The sequence below is a fragment of the Staurois parvus genome, unplaced genomic scaffold (genome assembly GCF_062004578.1).
Source record: "Staurois parvus isolate SC_StPar_1 unplaced genomic scaffold, SC_StPar_1.0 ptg000025l, whole genome shotgun sequence".
NCBI lineage: Eukaryota > Metazoa > Chordata > Amphibia > Anura > Ranidae > Staurois > Staurois parvus.
In genome coordinates, this window is record NW_028317821.1 from 28,593,241 (window position 1) to 28,619,600 (window position 26,360).

Below are 26,360 nucleotides of genomic sequence, written 5' to 3' on the forward strand. Positions count from 1 at the left end.
GGTATATATAGCGGCCATTTTGGAAATCTTCATTTGCCTGCAGTCATTGAACAGAGGCAGACCGCTCTGTACTAGGGACAGGGACAGAGTTAGGGCCACAGAAACGAGAATTGGGGACAGAGAGAAGTTACTTAGGGACAGAGAACCATTACTCAGGGACACAGACTTGTTAATGAGGGCCACAGAATCGTTATTTAGGGACAAAGAAACGCTAGTTAGGGCCACAGAATTCATACTCAGGGACAGACAGAATTGTTACTCAGTGCCAGAGAATTGTTACTTAGGGCCACAGAAACGTTATTAGGGCCACAGAATTTTTACTCAGGGACAGACAGAATTGTTACTGAGTGCCAGAGAATTGTTACTCAGGGACAGACAGAATTGTTACTGAGTGCCAGAGAATTCTTACTCAGGGCCACAGAATTCATTCTCAGGGACAGACAGAATTGTTACTCAGGGACAGACAGAATTGTTACTGAGTGCCAGAGAATTGTTACTCAGGGACAGACAGAATTGTTACTGAGTGCCAGAGAATTGTTACTCAGGGACAGACAGAATTGTTACTGAGTGCCAGAGAATTGTTACTCAGGGACAGACAGAATTGTTACTGAGTGCCAGAGAATTGTTACTCAGGGACAGACAGAATTGTTACTGAGTGCCAGAGAATTGTTACTCGCACAGACACAAAATTGTTACTTGCACAGACACAGAATTGTTACTCGCACAGACACAGAATTGTTACTCAGGGCCACAGAATTCATACTCAGGGACAGACAGAATTGTTACTGAGTGCCAGAGAATTGTTACTCAGGGACAGACAGAATTGTTACTGAGTGCCAGAGAATTGTTACTCAGGGACAGACAGAATTGTTACTGAGTGCCAGAGAATTGTTACTCGCACAGACACAAAATTGTTACTTGCACAGACACAGAATTGTTACTCGCACAGACACAGAATTGTTACTCAGGGCCACAGAATTCATACTCAGGGACAGACAGAATTGTTACTGAGTGCCAGAGAATTGTTACTCAGGGACAGACAGAATTGTTACTGAGTGCCAGAGAATTGTTACTCAGGGACAGACAGAATTGTTACTGAGTGCCAGAGAATTGTTACTCAGGGACAGACAGAATTGTTACTGAGTGCCAGAGAATTGTTACTCAGGGACAGACAGAATTGTTACTGAGTGCCAGAGAATTGTTACTCGCACAGACACAAAATTGTTACTTGCACAGACACAGAATTGTTACTCGCACAGACACAGAATTGTTACTCAGGGCCACAGAATTCATACTCAGGGATAGACAGAATTGTTACTGAGTGCCAGAGAATTGTTACTCAGGGACAGACAGAATTGTTACTGAGTGCCAGAGAATTGTTACTCGCACAGACACAAAATTGTTACTTGCACAGACACAGAATTGTTACTCGCACAGACACAGAATTGTTACTCAGGGCCACAGAATTCATACTCAGGGACAGACAGAATTGTTACTGAGTGCCAGAGAATTGTTACTCAGGGACAGACAGAATTGTTACTGAGTGCCAGAGAATTGTTACTCAGGGACAGACAGAATTGTTACTGAGTGCCAGAGAATTGTTACTCGCACAGACACAAAATTGTTACTTGCACAGACACAGAATTGTTACTCGCACAGACACAGAATTGTTACTCAGGGCCACAGAATTCATACTCAGGGACAGACAGAATTGTTACTGAGTGCCAGAGAATTGTTACTCAGGGACAGACAGAATTGTTACTGAGTGCCAGAGAATTGTTACTCAGGGACAGACAGAATTGTTACTGAGTGCCAGAGAATTGTTACTCAGGGACAGACAGAATTGTTACTGAGTGCCAGAGAATTGTTACTCAGGGACAGACAGAATTGTTACTGAGTGCCAGAGAATTGTTACTCGCACAGACACAAAATTGTTACTTGCACAGACACAGAATTGTTACTCGCACAGACACAGAATTGTTACTCAGGGCCACAGAATTCATACTCAGGGATAGACAGAATTGTTACTGAGTGCCAGAGAATTGTTACTCAGGGACAGACAGAATTGTTACTGAGTGCCAGAGAATTGTTACTCAGGGACAGACAGAATTGTTACTGAGTGCCAGAGAATTGTTACTCAGGGACAGACAGAATTGTTACTGAGTGCCAGAGAATTGTTACTCAGGGACAGACAGAATTGTTACTGAGTGCCAGAGAATTGTTACTCGCACAGACACAAAATTGTTACTTGCACAGACACAGAATTGTTACTCGCACAGACACAGAATTGTTACTCAGGGCCACAGAATTCATACTCAGGGATAGACAGAATTGTTACTGAGTGCCAGAGAATTGTTACTCAGGGACAGACAGAATTGTTACTGAGTGCCAGAGAATTGTTACTCAGGGACAGACAGAATTGTTACTGAGTGCCAGAGAATTGTTACTCGCACAGACACAAAATTGTTACTTGCACAGACACAGAATTGTTACTCGCACAGACACAGAATTGTTACTCAGGGCCACAGAATTCATACTCAGGGATAGACAGAATTGTTACTGAGTGCCAGAGAATTGTTACTCAGGGACAGACAGAATTGTTACTGAGTGCCAGAGAATTGTTACTCAGGGACAGACAGAATTGTTACTGAGTGCCAGAGAATTGTTACTCGCACAGACACAAAATTGTTACTTGCACAGACACAGAATTGTTACTCGCACAGACACAGAATTGTTACTCAGGGCCACAGAATTCATACTCAGGGACAGACAGAATTGTTACTGAGTGCCAGAGAATTGTTACTCAGGGACAGACAGAATTGTTACTGAGTGCCAGAGAATTGTTACTCAGGGACAGACAGAATTGTTACTGAGTGCCAGAGAATTGTTACTCGCACAGACACAAAATTGTTACTTGCACAGACACAGAATTGTTACTCGCACAGACACAGAATTGTTACTCAGGGCCACAGAATTCATACTCAGGGATAGACAGAATTGTTACTGAGTGCCAGAGAATTGTTACTCAGGGACAGACAGAATTGTTACTGAGTGCCAGAGAATTGTTACTCAGGGACAGACAGAATTGTTACTGAGTGCCAGAGAATTGTTACTCGCACAGACACAAAATTGTTACTTGCACAGACACAGAATTGTTACTCGCACAGACACAGAATTGTTACTCAGGGCCACAGAATTCATACTCAGGGACAGACAGAATTGTTACTGAGTGCCAGAGAATTGTTACTCAGGGACAGACAGAATTGTTACTGAGTGCCAGAGAATTGTTACTCGCACAGACACAAAATTGTTACTTGCACAGACACAGAATTGTTACTCGCACAGACACAGAATTGTTACTCAGGGCCACAGAATTCATACTCAGGGACAGACAGAATTGTTACTGAGTGCCAGAGAATTGTTACTCAGGGACAGACAGAATTGTTACTGAGTGCCAGAGAATTGTTACTCGCACAGACACAAAATTGTTACTTGCACAGACACAGAATTGTTACTCGCACAGACACAGAATTGTTACTCGCACAGACACATAATTGTTACTCAGGGCCACAGAATTCATACTCAGGGACAGACAGAATTGTTACTGAGTGCCAGAGAATTGTTACTCAGGGACACCTAATCGTTGAATTAAATAGTATGTCAGACAACATGCAGAGGAGTGGCAGAGGAGGCAATGTTTTAGGAGCGAGCAGACGTGGCAGCAGAGGAAGGGGTCGAGGCAGCAGTATTCGCAGCCAGAGGCCAGTGCTCCCGGTGTCATCCAGCGGTCGTGTCTCCACCGACAACCCTGCCGTCATTGATTGGTTGGCTCGGTCGTCTTCCTCTTCCCAGGTCACCTCTGACACCTACAGCCAACGGTCGGTGGGTACGTCAGACACAACCGTTAGTTGGCATGGCCCGGGACCAAGCCCACTGAAATCACGTGTCCTCTACCTGCCCCTGTCCTTTGCTGTTCCCTCACCAAGCGAAGTATCGCATGCTGTGGGCTCAGCCCCACTGTACAGTGAGGAAGAGCTAACAGAGGGCGGTCAGGAACGGGGGGAGACATCGGCCTTTTCAGCAGCCAAGCGAACAAGTACTGGCGAGGAGAGTGGCTCGGTAGCCGGTCTAGAGACAGGTCTGTCTCCTGACCCAGACGCAGCCGAGGGGGCTAGTAGTGAGGCGGAGACCCTACTTGATGATGAGGAGGTTGATCGCACTTGGCAGCCTCGTCGTCATCAGGCAATTTCTTCCGCATCATCAGGAGAAGAGGGTGGCAGCTTGGCAGCGAGCAAAACAGTCGGTGGGTTGCCCAGGAGACAGCAGCAGGGTCGCATCAGTGTCAGTGGAGCCAAACGTCCACGGAGTAGAGCACCAGCTCCACTGCAGCCTACCACCACGGCCAGTAGTGGTGCCGGTGCGCACGGAGGAAGTAGCAGTCAGCCAGTGAAGAGTAGCGGGGGCAAAGTTTCCTACTCGGTGGTGTGGCAATTTTTCCTCAAGCCGCCCGAGGAAGTAAACGTAGCCGTATGTCGACTATGTGGCCAGAAATGCAAGCGTGGCCAGGGGGCCCATGTTGGGACTACAGCGTTGCGTCAGCATATGCAGCGTCACCATTCGGTGGCCTGGGAAAACCGTGATAAACATACGGCGGTTCTGCCTGCCCCAGCCCCCGCTCCATCACCCGCTCCGTTACTTGCTCCGTCACCCGACGTCGTCAATCGCCCTCTATCAGCCAGTCAAGGCTCCAACACCTCTGCTGAGGGGAGTTGTCGCTCATTGGCATCTTCCGCTCGTTCAGATGCTCCTTCTCCTGCTACTCCTCTTCTCGGATTCCGTCAACAGTCTTTCTTGGAATCCGTATCCAAGAGACAACAGTTTGCGAGCACGCACCCGACGGTGCAAAAGCTGAACGTCCTCCTGTCCAAGTTGCTGGTGCTGCAGTCCCTCCCTTTCCAACTGGTGGACTCAGCACCTTTCCGAGAAATGATGGCTTGTGCCGCGCCGCGGTGGAGAGTGCCAAGCCGTCATTTCTTTGCCCAAAAGGCAGTGCCAGCCCTGCATTCACATGTAGAAGAGATGGTGGGCCAGTCTTTGAGCATGTCGGTCTCTGCCAAAGTGCACGGCAGCGCCGACGTGTGGAGCTGTAACTACGGTCAGGGACAGTACATGTCATTTACGGCCCACTGGGTGAACGTGGTGCCGGCACAGCCGCACCAGCAACTTGGACAGGTCACGACGCTTTTGCCTCCACGTTTGCACGTCCTTGGTCCAGCAAGCATGTCCGCCTCTACCACCTCTTTTTCCGCCGTGTCCTCAGCCGCCACCCCCGTGCCAAGTCCCATTACCCGACCGGCATATCACATGTGCAGGGCGCAACGGTGTCACGCTGTGCTGCACCTGGTATGCCTTGGCGAACGTAGTCACACAGGGGAGGAACTGCTGAGTGTAATGAACAGAGAAATTGACAGATGGCTGTCTCCGCGCAAACTAAAAATCGGAACCATGTTGACTGACAACGGAAAGAACATGGTGTCTGCTCTGCGTCAAGGAAGGTTGTGCCATGCGCCATGCATGGCTCACGTGTTCAATCTGGTTGTCAAGCGGTTCCTAAAATCCACCATCCCACTGCAAGACATCCTTAAAATGTCACGTAAACTGTGCATGCATTTCAGCCATTCCTACACCGCAAAGAACACCCTCATTGAGCTGCAGCGGCAGAACGGAATTCCACAGCATCGCCTGATCTGCGACGTTGCAACAAGGTGGAATTCAACCCTACACATGTTAGACCGCCTTTACGAGCAGCGAAAGGCCATCACCGATTTCCTGATGTTACAAGCGGATAAAGGTACTCCCCTGTGTAACTTAGATGTCAGCCATTGGCAGCTCATGCGTGACACCTGCCGCTTGCTCAGGCCCTTTGAGGAGGCCACGCTATTCGTGAGTCGGCAGGACTATGGGATGAACGACGTCATTCCTCTGTTGCACGTCCTGGAACAAATGCTGTTAACAATGGCTGGTCAGGGTGCGGTAGACGTGGCGCACAGATCTCAACGCCACATGACCCCTGTGGGGGCAGGACAGGAAGAAGAGGAGGAGGTAGAGGAGGACATTTGTGCTCAGGAATTATTGAGTGAAATGGGTGGTTTTTCCACTCAGCGGACAGGAGTGGAGGAGCAGGAGCATCTGGTAGAGGAGGAGGAGGAGGAGACAGAGGACCCAGACGCACCGTGGCAGTATGCTGTGGAGATGGAGGCAGGGAGTCCCTCGCATTCCTTGGCACAAATGGCCCATAGCATGCTCGGTTGCTTGCGTAGCGACAGCCGAATAATAACCATCAGACAGAGGGATGACTTTTGGCTGTCCACCTTGTTGGACCCTCGCTACCGGTCCAAAATGGTGGCCTTTTTCACACCTGCTGAGAGGGAGGCCAAAATTACGTACTATAAAAACCACCTATGTAGTCAGTTGGTCTCTGCCTTTGTGCGCCAACGTCCATCCTCAGACACTGTGGGCCCTGTGCGCTCGCGTTCCGCTGGCATGGCAGCAGGGGAGGGGTGGGGTGGTAGGAGCAGTGGCAGCTCCACCAGCAGTGGCTGCCTCAGTCTGCAGTCGATGATGAGTAGCTTTCTTCACCAGCGCAGTGAGGAAACTACTAACCAGCCGCAGCAGCAGCAGCAGCATCAGGTGGACCTGGAGCAGGAGCTCAAACAACAGGCTTGGGCCTACTTGGACAGCACCCTGCCAACCGAGGTAGACAATCCCCTTGACTACTGGGCAACGAAACTTGACCTTTGGCCCCAACTAGCTGAATTTGCCCTTGAAAGGCTGTCATGCCCGGCCAGTAGCGTGGCATCGGAGCGCGTGTTTAGTGCGGCAGGAGGTATTGTAACTCCGCGGAGGACACGACTGTCCACCCAAAGTGTGGAGAGACTCACGTTTGTGAAAATGAATCAGGCGTGGATTAGTCTGGATTTCAAACCACCAGTTCCTGACACAACTGACTAAATCCGCCATGAATCATGCCTCAAACATGTGCCACTTTCAGGTCTCCTCACACTGCTGGTGTGTTTAATTTTTTGACATAGGGTGCTGGCAGATTACGGGCCTCCTATAGCTGCTGCCAGGCCCCTAATCTGCCATGGGCCCCTATATACCGCCTCCTCATGCTGCTGCCAAGTCTAGAGTCTGTCATGGGTCCCTGTACGGCCTCCCATTGCTGCTGTCTCCATCGCCACACTCTGCTGCCATGTGCCACTTTCAGGTCTCTTCACACTGCTGGTGTGTTAAATTTTTTGACATAGGGTGCAGGCAGATTACGGGCCTCACATAGCTGCTGCCAGGCCCCTAATCTGCCATGGGCCCCTATATACCGCCTCCTCATGCTGCTGCCAAGTCCAGAGTCTGTCATGGGTCCCTGTACGGCCTCCCATTGCTGCTGTCTCCATCGCCACACTCTGCTGCCATGTGCCACTTTCAGGTCTCTTCACACTGCTGGTGTGTTTAATTTTTTGACATAGGGTGCAGGCAGATTACGGGCCTCACATAGCTGCTGCCAGGCCCCTAATCTGCCATGGGCCCCTATATACCGCCTCCTCATGCTGCTGCCAAGTCTAGAGTCTCTCATGGGTCCCTGTACGGCCTCCCATTGCTGCTGTCTCCATCGCCACACTCTGCTGCCATGTGCCACTTTCAGGTCTCTTCACACTGCTGGTGTGTTTAATTTTTTGACATAGGGTGCTGCAAGATAACGGGCCTCACATAGCTGCTGCCAGGCCCCTAATCTGCCATGGGCCCCTATATACCGCCTCCTCATGCTGCTGCCAAGTCTAGAGTCTCTCATGGGTCCCTGTACGGCCTCCCATTGCTGCTGTCTCCATCGCCACACTCTGCTGCCATGTGCCACTTTCAGGTCTCTTCACACTGCTGGTGTGTTAAATTTTTTGACATAGGGTGCAGGCAGATTACGGGCCTCACATAGCTGCTGCCAGGCCCCTAATCTGCCATGGGCCCCTATATACCGCCTCCTCATGCTGCTGCCAAGTCCAGAGTCTGTCATGGGTCCCTGTATGGCCTCCCATTGCTGCTGTCTCCATCGCCACACTCTGCTGCCATGTGCCACTTTCAGGTCTCTTCACACTGCTGGTGTGTTTAATTTTTTGACATAGGGTGCAGGCAGATTACGGGCCTCACATAGCTGCTGCCAGGCCCCTAATCTGCCATGGGCCCCTATATACCGCCTCCTCATGCTGCTGCCAAGTCTAGAGTCTGTCATGGGTCCCTGTACGGCCTCCCATTGCTGCTGTCTCCATCGCCACACTCTGCTGCCATGTGCCACTTTCAGGTCTCTTCACACTGCTGGTGTGTTAAATTTTTTGACATAGGGTGCAGGCAGATTACGGGCCTCACATAGCTGCTGCCAGGCCCCTAATCTGCCATGGGCCCCTATATACCGCCTCCTCATGCTGCTGCCAAGTCCAGAGTCTGTCATGGGTCCCTGTATGGCCTCCCATTGCTGCTGTCTCCATCGCCACACTCTGCTGCCATGTGCCACTTTCAGGTCTCTTCACACTGCTGGTGTGTTAAATTTTTTGACATAGGGTGCAGGCAGATTACGGGCCTCACATAGCTGCTGCCAGGCCCCTAATCTGCCATGGGCCCCTATATACCGCCTCCTCATGCTGCTGCCAAGTCTAGAGTCTCTCATGGGTCCCTGTACGGCCTCCCATTGCTGCTGTCTCCATCGCCACACTCTGCTGCCATGTGCCACTTTCAGGTCTCTTCACACTGCTGGTGTGTTAAATTTTTTGACATAGGGTGCAGGCAGATTACGGGCCTCACATAGCTGCTGCCAGGCCCCTAATCTGCCATGGGCCCCTATATACCGCCTCCTCATGCTGCTGCCAAGTCTAGAGTCTCTCATGGGTCCCTGTACGGCCTCCCATTGCTGCTGTCTCCATCGCCACACTCTGCTGCCATGTGCCACTTTCAGGTCTCTTCACACTGCTGGTGTGTTAAATTTTTTGACATAGGGTGCAGGCAGATTACGGGCCTCACATAGCTGCTGCCAGGCCCCTAATCTGCCATGGGCCCCTATATACCGCCTCCTCATGCTGCTGCCAAGTCTAGAGTCTGTCATGGGTCCCTGTACGGCCTCCCATTGCTGCTGTCTCCATCGCCACACTCTGCTGCCATGTGCCACTTTCAGGTCTCTTCACACTGCTGGTGTGTTAAATTTTTTGACATAGGGTGCAGGCAGATTACGGGCCTCACATAGCTGCTGCCAGGCCCCTAATCTGCCATGGGCCCCTATATACCGCCTCCTCATGCTGCTGCCAAGTCCAGAGTCTGTCATGGGTCCCTGTATGGCCTCCCATTGCTGCTGTCTCCATCGCCACACTCTGCTGCCATGTGCCACTTTCAGGTCTCTTCACACTGCTGGTGTGTTAAATTTTTTGACATAGGGTGCAGGCAGATTACGGGCCTCACATAGCTGCTGCCAGGCCCCTAATCTGCCATGGGCCCCTATATACCGCCTCCTCATGCTGCTGCCAAGTCTAGAGTCTCTCATGGGTCCCTGTACGGCCTCCCATTGCTGCTGTCTCCATCGCCACACTCTGCTGCCATGTGCCACTTTCAGGTCTCTTCACACTGCTGGTGTGTTTAATTTTTTGACATAGGGTGCAGGCAGATTACGGGCCTCACATAGCTGCTGCCAGGCCCCTAATCTGCCATGGGCCCCTATATACCGCCTCCTCATGCTGCTGCCAAGTCTAGAGTCTCTCATGGGTCCCTGTACGGCCTCCCATTGCTGCTGTCTCCATCGCCACACTCTGCTGCCATGTGCCACTTTCAGGTCTCTTCACACTGCTGGTGTGTTAAATTTTTTGACATAGGGTGCAGGCAGATTACGGGCCTCACATAGCTGCTGCCAGGCCCCTAATCTGCCATGGGCCCCTATATACCGCCTCCTCATGCTGCTGCCAAGTCCAGAGTCTGTCATGGGTCCCTGTATGGCCTCCCATTGCTGCTGTCTCCATCGCCACACTCTGCTGCCATGTGCCACTTTCAGGTCTCTTCACACTGCTGGTGTGTTTAATTTTTTGACATAGGGTGCAGGCAGATTACGGGCCTCACATAGCTGCTGCCAGGCCCCTAATCTGCCATGGGCCCCTATATACCGCCTCCTCATGCTGCTGCCAAGTCCAGAGTCTGTCATGGGTCCCTGTATGGCCTCCCATTGCTGCTGTCTCCATCGCCACACTCTGCTGCCATGTGCCACTTTCAGGTCTCTTCACACTGCTGGTGTGTTAAATTTTTTGACATAGGGTGCAGGCAGATTACGGGCCTCACATAGCTGCTGCCAGGCCCCTAATCTGCCATGGGCCCCTATATACCGCCTCCTCATGCTGCTGCCAAGTCTAGAGTCTCTCATGGGTCCCTGTACGGCCTCCCATTGCTGCTGTCTCCATCGCCACACTCTGCTGCCATGTGCCACTTTCAGGTCTCTTCACACTGCTGGTGTGTTAAATTTTTTGACATAGGGTGCAGGCAGATTACGGGCCTCACATAGCTGCTGCCAGGCCCCTAATCTGCCATGGGCCCCTATATACCGCCTCCTCATGCTGCTGCCAAGTCCAGAGTCTGTCATGGGTCCCTGTATGGCCTCCCATTGCTGCTGTCTCCATCGCCACACTCTGCTGCCATGTGCCACTTTCAGGTCTCTTCACACTGCTGGTGTGTTAAATTTTTTGACATAGGGTGCAGGCAGATTACGGGCCTCACATAGCTGCTGCCAGGCCCCTAATCTGCCATGGGCCCCTATATACCGCCTCCTCATGCTGCTGCCAAGTCTAGAGTCTCTCATGGGTCCCTGTACGGCCTCCCATTGCTGCTGTCTCCATCGCCACACTCTGCTGCCATGTGCCACTTTCAGGTCTCTTCACACTGCTGGTGTGTTAAATTTTTTGACATAGGGTGCAGGCAGATTACGGGCCTCACATAGCTGCTGCCAGGCCCCTAATCTGCCATGGGCCCCTATATACCGCCTCCTCATGCTGCTGCCAAGTCCAGAGTCTGTCATGGGTCCCTGTATGGCCTCCCATTGCTGCTGTCTCCATCGCCACACTCTGCTGCCATGTGCCACTTTCAGGTCTCTTCACACTGCTGGTGTGTTTAATTTTTTGACATAGGGTGCAGGCAGATTACGGGCCTCACATAGCTGCTGCCAGGCCCCTAATCTGCCATGGGCCCCTATATACCGCCTCCTCATGCTGCTGCCAAGTCTAGAGTCTGTCATGGGTCCCTGTACGGCCTCCCATTGCTGCTGTCTCCATCGCCACACTCTGCTGCCATGTGCCACTTTCAGGTCTCTTCACACTGCTGGTGTGTTAAATTTTTTGACATAGGGTGCAGGCAGATTACGGGCCTCACATAGCTGCTGCCAGGCCCCTAATCTGCCATGGGCCCCTATATACCGCCTCCTCATGCTGCTGCCAAGTCCAGAGTCTGTCATGGGTCCCTGTATGGCCTCCCATTGCTGCTGTCTCCATCGCCACACTCTGCTGCCATGTGCCACTTTCAGGTCTCTTCACACTGCTGGTGTGTTAAATTTTTTGACATAGGGTGCAGGCAGATTACGGGCCTCACATAGCTGCTGCCAGGCCCCTAATCTGCCATGGGCCCCTATATACCGCCTCCTCATGCTGCTGCCAAGTCTAGAGTCTCTCATGGGTCCCTGTACGGCCTCCCATTGCTGCTGTCTCCATCGCCACACTCTGCTGCCATGTGCCACTTTCAGGTCTCTTCACACTGCTGGTGTGTTAAATTTTTTGACATAGGGTGCAGGCAGATTACGGGCCTCACATAGCTGCTGCCAGACATGTAATCTGCCATGGGCCCCCGTACCGACTCCTCATGCTGTGACGTTGCAACAAGGTGTAATTCAACCCTACATATGTTAGACCGCCTTTACGAACAGCTAAAGGCCATCACAGATTTCCTGATGTTAAAAGCGGATAAAGGTACTCCCTGTGTAACTTAGATGTCAGCCATTGTCAGCTCATGTGTGACACCTGCGCTTGCTCAGGCCCTTTGAGGAGGCCACGCTATTCGTGAGTCGGCAGGACTATGGGATGAATGAGGTCAAATCGGCCATGGGCCCCCGTACCGCCTGTTCACGCTGATGCTGGTCCCACAGTGTGACCTGGGTCCCTGTACGGCCTCCCATTGCTTCCACTCTGCCATGTGCCACTTTGAAATCTCCTCACACTCCTGCGGTTGTCCATTTTGTCATAGGTTGCTGGCAGATTACAGGCCTTCCATAGGTGCCACCAAGCCCCATATCAGCCATGGGCCCCCGTACCGCCTGGTCACGCTGCTGCTGGGCCCATAGTGTGACCTGGGTCCCTGTACCGCCTCCCATTGCTCCCACTCTGCCATGTGCCACTTTCAGGTCTCCTCACGCTCCTGCTGGTTTCCATTTTGTCATAGGTTGCTGTATGGCCTCCCATTGCTGCTGCCTCCACCGCCACACTGTGGCTCCAAAACACTGGTTTTGGCCCCGTGACTGGCCAAAGGAGTGAAGTGTGCAGTGATTCTAAGATCGACGGCACTCATCTGCATGTCATACTGACAGACAGTATTATTTCTCTTCCCCAGCAGACTCCAAGGGCATTTAAATTAAAGGTACAGTGTTCTGCACTAATATTAAGTCTCTCTGAAGCCTAGAAACACCCTTTTTAAAGTTAAATTCACAGCGAATTTATTCGACTCGAATCGAATATTGTCCACGAATTCGCCGAATCAGTCGAATCGAATTTTTCATTTCTTCGCTCATCTCTAGTTTCAATCATTGTGTAATAAAATTAGCTATAAAAGAACACACACTGGATTTTTAGACAATTTTCCATTTTTGGATTAGCTCACATTAATTCCAGATGGTACCATTAAATACGCATACCACCTAAAACTGCTACATATAGGCTTCCATATTTGTTAATGACTTACCAATGACAATCATGTTATTTAACCCATCAAACACAGTCTTCTTTACTTTGGTTACCGAGTTCTCATGCACACGTAGTTCCTGAAGTGACTTTGGCATATTGGTTGGAAGCTCTTTTAGGCTGTTTTTTGATAAGTACAGTCGTTCCAATTTTGTCAGAGAAGCAAAAGCACCAGGACTGATTGACTTTATTTTATTGTTAACAAGAATTAATGCCTGAAAAAAGATACAAAACATTTTTAGAAGATTGTTGAAGAATATGTCCTTGGTGGCCATTTTATCATTGTCCACACTGCTTTCAATCCTAGCATTCTGTTTCTGTGTGTTCAAATTGTTATTCTAGCTACTGGTAAATCTACAGTGTAGCAAAAACATTGTCAGAGAAGGGGAAGATTGCAGATTATGGAAATGAGCCAAATGACAATGACAATTTGCTCTACATAATACATGAAGAGTGAGAGCCACATAAATGTTTTGGTAAATGGTTGTGGGCCACAATGAAATGAAATGATTCAAATTTTAGATTTTTTATTTTAAATAACATAATGAACATTTCCCTCCTGCAGCCGCGGAATGCCAGTGGGAGGGAGAGGAGGAGAAGCCAGCTTTCAACGGTTGCAGAAGGAAAATGGAGAGGATCGGTTCCTGTATGTGCCACCCAGAATGTGACAGGGAAGCCACACAGGCTCCCTGAAGCATGGGGTGGAGTCGCCATTGCAACCCTGCTACACCAGTGGTTGGAGACGTGTGGTAAAAACGACCCACCCCCCAAACAGAAATGTAAACTGAGCCCCCTATAAGGCTGTTTTCACATTGGTTTACCCACATCGCGAGTGCAGTGCACCTGCAGCTTCAATGTGAGTAAGCTGAGCTTTGCCATAGACCTCTATTATATCTTGCAGGTGTGGTGCACTTTCTGAAAGCACACCAAAAATCAAAGGGCTCTGAAGGCCACAGGTTGAGCACCCCTGGTCTAAATCATATCTAAATCATATTACATGCATACTGTTCTTACTAAGTATAGCTCTTATTTAACTTTAGTTAACTGCTTTATCTTTTAGGTTTAAATAATTAATAATAAAATATCTCACATGAAGCTGTTTGAGGTTTTTAAAATCATCGTCTTTAATTTCTGTAATTTTGTTGTTCTGTAAATCAAGTAAAGTAGTATCAGGAGGTATGTTCTTCGGCACTTGATCCAGACCTGAAAGAAATTGACATTTTTTTAACAATTATTGTGCTTGTCATACTAGGTTTCCTGGTTCTACAGTTTTTCACTGTATTGTTTTCAATATTTGTGTGTAGTCAGGTCAACATAAAATATTACATATTATTATTTTTATTACAGCCAAAAAGCTGAGCTCTTGACACCAATTGACCAGCTTTCCCAGGTCTTCACATCTACTTTGTTGAGAAAAAAAAAGATGCTGTTCACAGCGCTTAACAGCTTGAGCATACATTTATGCAGTGAAACAGAACAGAGACTCAACTGCCTAACTTCACTAGATTTCTTAAAGCGGAGCTCAACCCAAAAGGGGAAGTTCTGCTTTCAGGACTGCTCCCCCGCTCCCCATTAAGGATTGTCACCTTTTGGGGGGGTGGGGGGAGCGGGTACCAGAATTTGACAGGTATCTGCTCCTACTTCCGGTCCGATTGCCTAGGCGATTGGAAATGGAAGGTGTCCTCCCTCCCTCCCTGTAGTCTTTTGGGACACGTGACAGGTCCCAGAACACTACAGGACCATTCATGAAGCACTGCGCTACTCATGCATGCGCAGTCGGTACCCGGGTGTGAAGCCGCAAGCAGTCGCAGTCGGGTGCCCACACTGAAGATGCTGGCCTACGGGGAACACACCGCGGGACCGAGGGACAGGTGAGGGACTGTTTTTTAAAAGTCAGCAGCTACAGTGTAGCTGCTGACTTTTATTTTTTGACAGGGTGAGTGGAACTCCGCTTTAAAAGAAAAGTAGTGGTTCACTTAGCAAAGTAAGCACATTTGAAGCATCAGTATGAACATAAAAAAACTACTTAAAATAAAATTGACCCATTAGAAATTTAACATTTTAAATAAAATGAGAGAGAGTTATAACCTCCATCCCAATGTCAGAAAAGTGTGGGGAATTTCAGTAGTGGACATGCAAACATTAAAAAAAATCTAAATACAAATTCCAACCTTTTACATTAGAAAGATACTGTATCCCCTACCTCTTAGTCTTTCAGTGACCATTGTACCTGGCACAGGAAGTGAGAAGAAATACTCCCCAGTAGGAATTCAGAATGCAATTAAAACCTTACAGTGGTTTTAACCAAAAACAACAAAAAGTTTGGCTGCATTTCCTCTTTAAACTATATACTTTTCTTAAAAAACAAGCAATTATTTCTTCTAATTTGCTCTGATGGAAGTGCTTAAAGTGGTCTTCAACTTATTATTTAAAAATATTTTTTTAATTACAGAAGAGACTCTAGAGCGCTCAGAGTACATTTAAACCAACCACTGTGGGCTGTGATGAAATGACTCCCATGTACATGTGTGGGAGTGATGTCATTCTGATCCAGCTATTCTAGTGGCCAAAAAGTGTGAACCCAGAAGGATAAAGAGAAGATGGAATTGCTCAAGCACTGACAGCACAGTGCTGGAGGGCTTCTTTTGACGGGTGGGTCTATCATAATGTGCTAATATGTAGTGCATACTAGCACATTAAGGTATTTTCTTCCTGGGGGCTCATTTACATTTTGTAGCTGAGTTTAATTCCACTTTAAGGCTTGAATCACACATTAAAATTGTGTTAATGACCAGTGCATAGAAGCCAATCAGATTCTGTCTTTCATTTTCAAAGCTTAACTGAACAAGCTGTTCCAGATTTTGTCTGCTCAATTTCTGATAAATCTCCCCCACTGCGTTAGCATGCATTTCATGAAGGCCACCTTCTAACATAGGCGTTAGTGAATGCGTGAACAGCTGCCTGAATAATTTCCACTAGAAAGCTGACTATTAGTTATAGAGATGTAAAAAGACTCCCAACTGCTATAGCAGCCAGGAGCCAATTTACAGCTATGTGCTTCCACAGACATGATACCTACAACAGTGATAACAAAAGGATTAAATGTCTGTCATTATACTTGTGCTGTGATTATTAAAGATCTTAGTATACTTTAATTGTTCTTTATAGGTGTATCTCCATTTAGAGGGACATGAACAATTATTTCAATTAGTAATTATGAAGGGTTTATATCTACTTTAAAAAACAAATGTTACCACAATGGTACACAAGTACTCTTTTGTATACAACTACTGCTGGTTGAATAAATGTTGGTTATACAAAGCTAACAGTTCAGTATAAAACACACAACATAACATTTTTTTATATTAAGTGGGGTCTTACGAGCTGCTATGGTGCCTGAAAATAACCCGGTGGCACAACACATAGGGAAGGGGCTTTGATATCACGACGCTCAAGGAGACAGGCAGTTACACAGCAAGTACACTGTATTGGATTGCTAGCAAGCATTGTGGATCAATTTTAAAGCAATTTTTTTCAGCATTTACATGTGAGTGCAATACTTTGTGATAAATAAATGTTTTAAAAGAGGATAAGGCACTATGTTTTGATAAATCTTGATGTCACTTGGACCATTGGAGGAAGATCCTTAAGAAAGTGAGGGGATCCTAAACCCTGCAGGTTAATAATCCCACCCAGCCACAGTCCACAAAAGGAACACAAGCTATTTATGACGTCACTTAACGGTTTGGTCATATTCACCAGGTGAGAGCACAACTGGTGAAGGTGCACGTATGTCATAAATATGCAGCAGAGGTGAACCAAGCACAAGTTGGTTTTGTCCACATCACTGTAAAGAGTGTGAAATCAAAGATGAAACATGGACACTTAATTCTTGGAATTTTGTATTGATTTTGGCAAAGTTTTTTTGCAAATTATACATGTAATTTACATATTTATCAGTGGAGTGCGACACCATTATATTTATTTTGATTGCATTTTTTTTACTGCCTGGAAGTTTGGAGGGAGTAAAAATATACCTAGTTTTCTCTATTTTAATTCTCCTTCTCAGAGTGCTTTAGAAACCAGAAAACTCAGACCGATTCTCTTTCTAAACTCTCTTTCCTTTCTCCTTTCCAGTAAATTGTTCACCTCAGCACATTGGACATAAAATGAATAGAGTGGGAGTTGACCGTTTTATGACTCTTATACCAAAAGTGTTTCCAAATTAAGCTTAAAGATGGAATGTGAATCCAAGAGCTCTGGAGAACAGATTTCTCATTTTCACCCTAAATGCCAAAAAGAACATCAGACAGTTTAAATTAAAAACTCTCAGTGGGACACTTCTATGAAAAACTGATATGTAGCGTCGATGAAGTCATGGAAATTAAAACATGTAACAACAAAAGTATAGTGTCTTAACCCATGCTATACTTTTCAATTCAGGTGCAAAGCATTTTATTTCCATCTCTCTGTAATCTGATACAGCATTTAATTTTAAGTTTAGACTAGTCACTAAAGCATGTGGAAATAAGCAATTGACAGGTATAATGTTATAAAATGCATTCTAGCTAACTGAGGTTAGCATAGACAGTCACTTACAGGGGAATATAAATTAGCTATATGTTATAGCCATTTATCATCAGAATACTTTATGACCTTTTCTTTTTCTTTGGCATTTGACACTACTAAAATCCTGGATTTTTCACATTAAACTCTTAATTCAGGACAGCCTTGGATTATGCACCAAATAAAAAAAAAAGTTACAGGACTTGATGCATGCAAAGGATAGTACCGCACAGCAACCCACTGCAGATACTCAGACTACATCTTTTATCAAAAAAAGTGGGCATGTTCCTGGTTGCAGAACTGCTACTAATGCAGGCCATAGATTTGTAAAAAATCCTCTGATTTTTCGGACGACATTAAACTCCTGCGATATTCTTGTCGTGTATGGCTAATTTTGTCGGCAGTTTTTCGGGTTTGTCTTTTGGATTATCAGTCCTGCTGGTAAATTTTTTAAAAACGACCGAATTTCATCCCATTGATGGTAAAACTGCACAAATTTCTGCACGATAAATTTATGCGCATGAGCGGTGACATAATTTCCGCACAAAAAACGACATCATTTCGTTGTAATTGGTGGTTACATTGGCTCTCTGACCAACCAATATTTTGTTTATCGGTAGAAAAATCGTGAGATTTGTTTACAAATCTATGGCATGCTCAAGAACATGTGAATACAATTGCTAGAGATGTCATGGGACAGTGTCATTAAAAAATATTCTATCAGGGTTTCTACATAATTCTACGTTAGTCCGTGACATAGGGTGGCAAAGTTGGCAGGGGTGGCACATTTTCATGCAGAATTTCTTTCAACACAAACAACTTGTTCTACTCAACCCCCGATAACAACATAGGGCTGGTGAAGGTGCAGGGCATGAACACTACCTTTGCTCATCACATATCCAAAATAAATTACCCTGTAACACACTGCTGACCTTTCCTCCAGGGCCATTGTGCCAGGCTATATTTCTAACCCTACCCTATCCAAAACAAAAAAAAAATTGTCTATACATACACTTTAACTATTTTTATGTTACATAGAAGCTGACATGTTGCAAAAGGCTGGTGATTACTTTCACATGCCACCAGAGTCTTCTGATGCAGACATACTTGCAAGATACTGCTGAAGATTATTACATTACTTATAGCACACACAGAGAGAGCATAGCAAAATTGCTGTGTCAGATTAGGGGTTGATTTACTAAGGCAAATACACTGCTTACTTTTGCAAGTGAAGTTGTGCTCTGCAAGGGAATTTTTCCCAGAGCTTATTGCATGTGGCAAAGGTTCACTATGGAAATAATACCCAATTGCACAGAAGGAAAATTAAAAAGTATCATTTTTGCTTGCACATGATTGGATGATTGAAGTAAGCAGAGATTTACTTCTTTCTTTACTTTCTAGGGATAATGCAACTGCCCTTGGAAAGTGAACATTCTATTAGCCTTTAGTAAATCAACCCCTATGTGTTCCTATGCACTTCCTGTTCTATAAATTGACCTGTAATGTCACTTCCCCCAGAGATCATATGGGGACATATCGCTTGTCCAGGAAATGTCCACAGAACTACAGCTTTTCTTCCGGCTTTGCAAATTACATATGTACTGTTAAGATCTAGACTGGAACCAAGACACAGTGTTATTGATCCACAACCCAAAGTATGGTCCAACATTTTATTATATTTTTAAACCAACTTATACCCACTCCATGGCGTTGATTTGCTGAAGGTAAATAGGCTTTTCAGTTTGCAAGGTAATTTTCACTTAGCTTAGTGAATGTGGTGAGAATTCATTTTCCAAAGAATACCCAATCATGTGCAAGGAAATACAATGTTTTTTCTTCCAAAAGATTGGATGAAGAAGTCAGCAGAGCTTCACTCCATTCACTAAGCTGAGAGAAAATACCCTTGCAAAGTAAACAGCATATTTGCATTTAGTAAATCACTCACTTCCCCTAAATTATCTAATCATGCAAAAAGCATGTGGACATGATTGGGCATTCAAAGTGAAGAGGAATTTGCTTTTTGAATGATTGTTTGACGTGATTACTCACTCAATGTTTTGAGAGAATATTCTCACCTCCTTTAGTAAATCAGTCTCATTATCTTGTTGCATCTCTCAATTTCTCTGTTCTTCTCATGTTGGATTACTACCCTAACATTCTGTAACAGTCTTGATTCTGTTCATAATTTACTGCCCACTCTTCTGTGGAGGACCAAGGGACGTATTTGTCCCATGTTTTTAATTGCCTGTATCATCTGATTAAGAACTTAAAATACTTTTTTTTTTTTGGTTTGAGTCAAAATATTAGTACTTATCAACAAATGGATCTAGCTTTTTGCCAATTATTTAATGAAATGGCTTAGTTACAGCAACTGAAGTATACAAACTTTAAAAACAAAAAATTGATTCTTTTGGCGTTCCGTAATCTTATGGTCCTCAAAGGGTTAATGAGCAATGGCATCCAAGCCTTTGAAAATGTGTTTGTAGACTTTTCCAGCTTTATCAATTGCATTTATACTTCTGATAAGATCATTTGAAATTTCATATGATCAGGAAAGTTGAGCACTGTTTGCGATACTATTTTATTTGCACTAATAATTACATTTCTAGGACAGGCTTCTGGGGCCTACTCCCTTCTAATAACTTTCACGCAGTACTTAGATACAAAGGTTTAAACAAAGACAAACCTGCAAGACAACGCTCTCTGAGGAGGAAAGAAATCCACAAGGTACAGATCTCTCTTAAAGTGGTTGTAAAGGCTGAAGGTTTTTTTACCTTCATGAATTCTATGCATGAAGGTAAAATACCTTCTATGTGTTGCTCTCCCTCTCTATCCAGAAATATGCACAGGAGCCTTGCTGTCCCTGGTCTCTCTCCTCATTGGCTGAGACACAGCAGCAGGAGCCAATCACAACCAGTAAGCCAATGAGGAGAAAGCAGGGGCGGGGCTGAACCATGGCTCTATGTGTCCTATGGACACATAGAATGGGGCTCGGGAGCAGCACGCACCAGTGCCCCATAGTAGTCTGCTTGCTATTGGGGGCACTGGTAAAGGAGGGGATCCAGAAGCGCCAGCAGGCGACCCGAGATGAAGAGGATCAGGGCAGCTCTGTGCAAAACCATTGCACAGAGCAGGTAAGTATAACATGTTTGGTTTAAAAACAAAAAACAACGCTTTAGTATCACTTTAAGATTAGAGGCTGTAAGCTATAAAACTTTGTGAGCATTTATACTGGTCATGTTACTTACAAGCCACACCTCTATCCCATCCATTAATCACCTGTTAATGCTTATTTCATCTAATGGAATACTTGAGTCCAGTTACCCCAAAGGTACACATACTTTGTACAACATAGGCCTTGACATGTTACAAGATTTTTTCTTGAAATCACATTTTGAAATGTTGTTTGAATTTATTATATAAGACTATCTTTATTTATTAAGACTTATGTAAAAATCAGACTACATTCATCCAAAGCCAGAAACAAGATGGATCAGTTAACATTTAATCTAGTGTTATGTTTGATAGTTTTAATTTTTTTTGTTAGTTATTTTTCCAAACATTCTTTTAACCAGGAATTGTTATGGAAAAATTAAACAATACTTCCAAAATAATAATTTCAAAAGCTCCAATTTGAATGTCAGCTCCTTTCCAAAGTAAAACATTTCATGGGACTTTAAGGTATGCCTCTTGCAGAAGCATGATAAGAAACTAAACTTTTTTTTCTGAGGATACCATGCATAACAAATCATGCATGCAGACACAACATTATAACTAAATCTTCCAACATTTTTTTGCATGCATTACAATCATTGTGTTTCTAAGCAACTTTCCTTAACACTGCAGAACTTTTCCAGTTTATCCCCCATACCTCTTGTATTTGCATGAATTATAGTGTAATTGTAATGCTCACCCCAGTAACAAATATCATATACTATACCCACCAATTTTAGCTTCACCTATCACTTTCACCTTTATTTAAGACAAGCAGGCTTACCAGTATTTGGTTGCCCCCCGGAGTTATACACAATGCTATAGACACTGGCTAAGTGCTACAACAGACAGAGCAAGGAAATAGGAAAGAGCACCTGTAGTTCTCAGGAGATTCAGGCAGGAAAGTACCAGTAGTAAATCCAGAGGTAGAGAGAGATTAAGGCTGAAGATAGTAACATAATCCAGGAACAGGCAGAGGTCATAGCAGATGGCAGACAATAGGCATAATATAGAAATGAGCAGAGGTCAGGGCAGGTGACAGACAATAAATGTAATCCATGCAAGGGTAGAGGTTAGGGCAGACAACATACAATAGATGTAATCTAGAAACAGGCAGAGGTCAGAGCAGGCCACAAGCCAAGAGTCCGTGGTTTGTGATGTTTAAATAGAGTGCCACAGCTCTTCTGGGCAAGCAGATTAGAGTAGACTAGGCAGATGAAGCTGACCCTCTACCTACCTAACAAGAGATGTACCACAACTGATCAATAGAAACTGAGGGGAAGTTGCTGCCAGAGCAGAGCCTGTTACCCAGCAAACAATGCTCAAGTCTGGAATGAGGTAGCAGAATGGCAGGCTGAAAGGAGACCTAGGCCTGCGGTGAAACAAAGTGAAGGAAGCTCCTAACAGTAATAGTGAAGCCGTAAAACACAGCAGTGATATGAGTTTGTACAGGTAGACACCTATATAGATCCCTCCACACACACCCCAACTCTGCCTCATGCATTTTACAGTCAGATTGTTGCTGAAAATCCTCATTTCTTCATTGAACCACTTTCCCTTTGCAACCTACTTCAACAAATAGCTATATCCTATGGATAGTGGGGGGGGGGGGGATACTGGTGATAATAATATTCTTTAAAGTGTAGTGAAAGAACTTACCAATATCAGAGCATTGGACAACACGAAGGTGGCACTGACAGCGGAATGGGCACACAGGTCCAACTGGCTCTACATCTTCTTTGACATCTATACCAGATCCATCATCTTCAAGCATAAAATCAAATATACCTCTTTGGTGGAAGGGCTTGGAGTAGCAGAATGTGACAAACAAAGTGAGAATGATAGCTGCCCTCATATTGTCAGATCATTTATCACTTTCCCTGTGAAGTAACCTGTAAGAAAAATACAATAGTAATTGAAAAGACAAAGCAATTGAAGGAGCATTTTAATCTTATATAGTGCTGGCATGATATAATTGTAAAACTGACTGTCATTCAGTTCACAAGCTCGATTAATCTAAGAAATTTATATTGCCACTGCTGACATCCTTCTCAAAATATTAGCCTGGTTGTCTCAGGTTTCACTACTTTGAGACACTAACCAGGAAAAAGTACACCAATCAAATAAGTCAACATTTACTTAAAGTGGCACTTCACCCTAAAAACAGGAGGTTTCACCTTTAAGAATCCCGCCCTAACATTATTGGAGGGTTTTTTTTGGAGCAACGGAGTATTTAGTTCTGTCAAGAACCTGCTCCCACGTCCGCTGGAATTGCCTAGACAATGCCACAGGAAGCCCCTCCCCCCATCCACCAGATGCAATCTCTTGAGACACATCACAGATTCCAAAAGGATCATTCACATAGCACAGCATGACTCATCATACTGGACAAAACACGTCAGGGAGGAATATTGAGTGCTGACGTCACGCCACTGCACGATCACAGGTCAGCAGCGGCTTCGTATGTAAGCAGCTTTTTATTTTTGTTTTTATATGTTTTTATGCCTCATATTTTAGTAAATACTACACCACTGGAGATCTGTTTTGCTCCTGGGGACTTTATTTATCACAGTCCAGTTCCTGCTGAGAGTCACTTGTTAATGCAGTTGCTTGGAAGACATCGCATATATACGTTGGTGGCTGTAGATGCAATATATGAGCGCATATGCTGTTGTAATGGCAGCCATCGTTTCTAGTGAGCTTTGACTTCACATGGAGGCGGGGTTGGACCCTAGAGCACAATAATTGAAGAGTGATCACATCTGTCAAGGTGGAATTATCCTTTCTGGATTTTCACTGGGACTTTTGTCACTATAACATTTTATTACTTTATGTGGACTTTATATTTCATTGAGCTTATCACTATTTATATATTGTTGTTTTTTTCTATCACAATTTTGTTTTTACGCCATTTTTTTTGTGGTGGCTCTGCACTTTTTAATGTTATATATTTATGTAGGTTTGTTATACTACCTTCTGGTGAGAGCAGCCACACATTTGGAGATACAGCGCAGATATATTTTGGATTTTTCTACAGCACGACTTGAGCATACGCAATGGGAAGCTGGCTGTGAAACTGCAAGGGCCACAGCCAGTTTCCCACACTAAAATGCCATTGCCAGGGACCCAAAGACTGGAGAAGAACTGGCCTGGGTGGGAACAGCACTGGATCCTTAGACAGGTAAATATCCTTCTATTATAACTCAGCAGCTACAGTATTTGTAGCTGCTGCCTTTAATTTTTTTTTTTGAAACTGAAGATCCTCTTTAATATTTCTATTCTGAATGCTTGTTCCACATCAAAGACTTGGAAAATACTGATGCAATCGGACCATCATGACAGCCTGGAAAGTAGTGGAAGCAACAACAAACTTCCTCACCACGGGCCTCCTTTAACTAGAATGGCAATTACATTTGCATTCCAAAGTAACATATTATTAACTATTGTTGCCAACCATCTAACTTACAGTTGTAATTTTATATTTGGAATATAAAAGTACAAATGATTAGTTTTATGCGTAACACATACACTGTCTTTTCAGAAACTTAAAGCTGAATGTTTAGAAAAAAAAACATGTTTGCATATTTGCTATGTAAAAATAAATTACATTGATGCATGGGTGTCCCATGTGTGGATGGTGCTGAGTTAGGTAAAGCTATTACTTTATTAATCTCGGATACTACCGAAAGCACCAAACTTCTGGCGCTGAGACTTATAGCTCGGCTCTCAAACAGTGAAGGGTTTTTTCTCTGCATCTTTCCCTCCCCTCATCCTTTCACCAAAGTCTTGTACTCTTTTCACATAATATAAGGAATTCTGCAAATGGACAAGGGGAGATTGTGACGTTCACTCACTCTTCCCCTCATGCCTATTGACAGAACACCTTGTAATCTGTGAAAAGAATACAAGGAGTTTTTTGAATGGAGGAGGGGAGAAGAAGGCAGAGAGTGAACAACCCACTATTCTTCATTGTACTAGAGTCAGAACTGTCAGTTTCAGCTCCAGAAGTTTGGTACGTATAGCAGTGTCTGGGATGAATGAAACTTTTAGTTTTACCTAATGCAAGACCATCTACACATGGGATATCCATCATTAGCGGTCATTTACATTTAAATAGCATATGTCAAAAATATTTTTCTTCCTGGAATTCAGCTTTAGAGTCCAACTGAACTGTCAGTTTAAATCAGCTAAATACATTTCAGGTGCATAAAAACAAAGGAGTTCAAACATTTATTCAGTTAATTTTCTTTATAAAGTAGACATAGTATAAGTAAAAAAGCCTAATAGCAGCTGTAAAGCGGAATCTTTGATCTCTGTAGGAAAGAAGTGTTCTCTCTGCAGAGGTCCAATATGCCCTTTACTGAGTCAGATCTATAGTTAATCAGCAAAGTTCATCCTCTGCAGTGCTCCGCTGACTCAGGGCTGTTGCTCTGACTCAGCAGGGGTATTTTGGGCCTCCTGTCTTTTAATTCAACTATAATTTATTTAGTTCATTTAAACTGATAGTTCATTGCCCTACCCCCTGGCAGTACAGTGACATGTCTGTAAATCTTCCTGAGCAGGAATTTTGTTCTTTTTCTCTAGTGCCCCCCACTTTTTTCTTCTTTTTTTTAAAACTGATCTTCAGATCTGGCCCCCCAGTATAGACTGTAGGGGTGCATCTACCTAATTTTCTTCATTGCTGGATTTAAGCCATGCAGGCAAGGCTGCCCTGTTGGATTCGGTTTTTGTTGTAGTTTTAATGTCTTTGGTGTTGTTTAGTTTTTTAGTGCTCCAATCTGTCTCTGCTGATTTATGCCTTCAATTATATTGTACTGTACTTCACAGTGGGCCATCTATGCTGCCAGGGAGCTCTACTGCAGTTGGTCTAATTCCTTCTACATATTCCTCTTGGTGCATTTGTCCTGAAATCTTGTCGCTTTCATAAGCACACAAGACTGGGTATGATGATTTTCATTAGAATATTATCTTGGAACATCCAAGGTATGAACTCAAAAGTTAAAAGTGCCCAATATTTCAATATCTTAAACAAAAACCCACCTCACTGTCAGTAAGGTATTGGCCCTGAACAAACCATGGATACAGCAAGTATTGCATGCCTTATATTCTGTACACACTACGGAGATGGCCATACTTATCAGTAAATCATTATATTGTACAATCCAACAGGTCATAGATCCAGCGGGTAGGTACATGGCAGTAACATGACTTATTAGAGGTGACCTGTACTTATTCATTAACCTTTATATTCCTCCACCATTTGACTCCCAGGTGTTACTTACAATAATTTTAATGATAAGATCCTTTCCTCTAACCTGTGCAGCACAATAATACCTAAGTATTTTAATGCAGTCATTGACCCTGGGCTGGATTCTTCAGACATGCAGAGAGTGCCTTCTTTTGGTCTATTGTTCTGGGCGGCTGCTATGCTTTGGCATTGAAAGATCCCAGATATGAGACAATACTCTTGCTTCTCTTCTACTCATGGCTCAGCCTCAAACATAAATTTACCACTGGGTTGTCCTGTTATTCTTTCTCATATCAATGTGGCCATGTTCCTCCCGGGGGGGG

At 44.9% G+C, this 26,360-nt stretch overlaps 1 protein-coding gene across 1 annotated transcript in view; it reads right to left on the minus strand.

The window, feature by feature from the left end:
* DCN (decorin) overlaps nt 1–26,360 on the minus strand; it is a 78,379-nt gene that overhangs the window by 43,843 nt on the left and 8,176 nt on the right. The window contains exons 2-4 of the mRNA XM_089652609.1: nt 22,449–22,681; nt 14,101–14,213; nt 13,012–13,225 (exon numbers count right to left, since the gene is read on the minus strand). Of these exons, the coding sequence (XP_089508735.1) occupies nt 13,012–13,225; nt 14,101–14,213; nt 22,449–22,644 (523 nt within the window). The 5' untranslated portion in view covers nt 22,645–22,681. The remainder of the gene's footprint in view (nt 1–13,011; nt 13,226–14,100; nt 14,214–22,448; nt 22,682–26,360) is intronic.